Genomic DNA, 1,386 nt, shown 5'->3' on the forward strand with positions numbered 1-1,386 from the left:
AGCCAGTGGCCCCCCTGCGAGGGCAGTGGCCAGTGGTGTGGCAGGGTCCTGGCCCAGCTCCTAACGTTTGCTGCTGCTGGTGTGGGGCTGTGGGACAACTCGGGGTGGGGGCTACACCTCAGTCCCAGCACTGCCTCCCCAGCACGACTGCATCTGAGCTGGGGCCCCGCTGGGCTCCTTGGGTCTCCATCTCCCCTGCCTCGTGCAGGAGACAAACGCCAGTGCAAGCTGCCCTGGGTACAGACTGTGAACAAAAATAAGTTACTGCTCCAATAACTTAGTTATTATAAAATAAGTTAGTGTTCTAATTCTTATCTCTATAAATACGTCACATTTTGCACTTGGGTGGTGGATGAGGAGTGGCTGGGGAAGCCCCTGGGCTCACGCTGGGATGCCAGGAGCCAGGGTCCGTCCCCCCTGGGGAACTCTGTCCATCCTGCCCAGGGCCCCCACACGGGGCTGATGTCACAGGTCCTGCTGTATCCCCACCACAGCGTTTGCCACCGGCCAAGGGACATTGCTGGGTGATACCTCCTCCGAGTGCCAGCGTCCTGGCACCACCACAGGTCCCTACTTCCCTTCGCAGAAGCCGCAGAGGCACCCGAGGCAGCCGTTGAGGATCTGGAGGGAGGCCAGCACCATCTCAGCAGCACTGATGAGCACCAGGAGCAAGAAGAAGCTGCCGTTCCAGGCCACGACACCCTCTGGCTCCAGGCAGATGCTCCAGGTATGACGATCAAACAGGTAGTTCCATGCCCTGTGTGAGCAGGAGAGGAGGAGCTGCACAGAGGTGGCCCCAGGTGCCCTGTCCTTCATCCCGAGGAGGAGCAAGGTCAGCAGGGGCTTGGGGCTGGGAAGCACCACGTACAAAACCATGGAAGATGAGGACCTCTTGGGTCGTCGGGGTCTTGCATCACCACCAGCGAGCCAACCCACTCCACCCCCCACCAATAAACCCCTCAACCCTGCTGCCTCACCTGATGTCAGGCTCCTGGTGACCGCCGTCCACGAAGGGGTAGCCCCAGTGGGCACCATGCCCACTGCCACGCTCGGTGGTGTTGTAGAAGCAGAGGGGTCCGTTGGTCAGACCCACACCGGAGAGGACGAGGCAAGCAGCAGCTCCCAGGAGCGCCAGCTTGGAGAGCACCGCAGAGATGAAAGCCTGTGGACAGCCCCCGGGCAGGGACTCAAAGTCAGGTGGGCTCCAAAACGTGTCTGCGTGTCGTTGGCAGAGTTTGGCGAAGGGGCAAAGCTCTCCCCTTCACCCCCAGCCTTGGGGAGCCAAGGATGAGGTCGGAACCACCCCTGGGTTACCTCCAGCTGGGCAGAAGCAGGCGTGGAGTGAGGGCAGGCAGGGAGCTGCCCCACGCAGCGTGGTGGTGGGGC

General features: G+C 61.7%; 1 protein-coding gene across 1 annotated transcript; it reads right to left on the bottom strand.

Annotated features, from left to right (window-relative positions):
- Positions 1–570: 570 nt before the first annotated feature.
- On the bottom strand, positions 571–1,162 carry TM4SF19 (transmembrane 4 L six family member 19; the record flags this gene model as incomplete). The annotated part of the gene is made up of 2 exons (XM_008949265.1): positions 571–757; positions 978–1,162. Coding segments are annotated over 2 exons (372 nt in total), but the record flags the coding sequence as incomplete, so codon positions are not given.
- Positions 1,163–1,386: the final 224 nt, after the last annotated feature.

This window comes from Merops nubicus, unplaced genomic scaffold (genome assembly GCF_000691845.1).
Source record: "Merops nubicus isolate BGI_N331 unplaced genomic scaffold, ASM69184v1 scaffold42661, whole genome shotgun sequence".
Taxonomy (NCBI): Eukaryota; Metazoa; Chordata; class Aves; order Coraciiformes; family Meropidae; genus Merops; species Merops nubicus.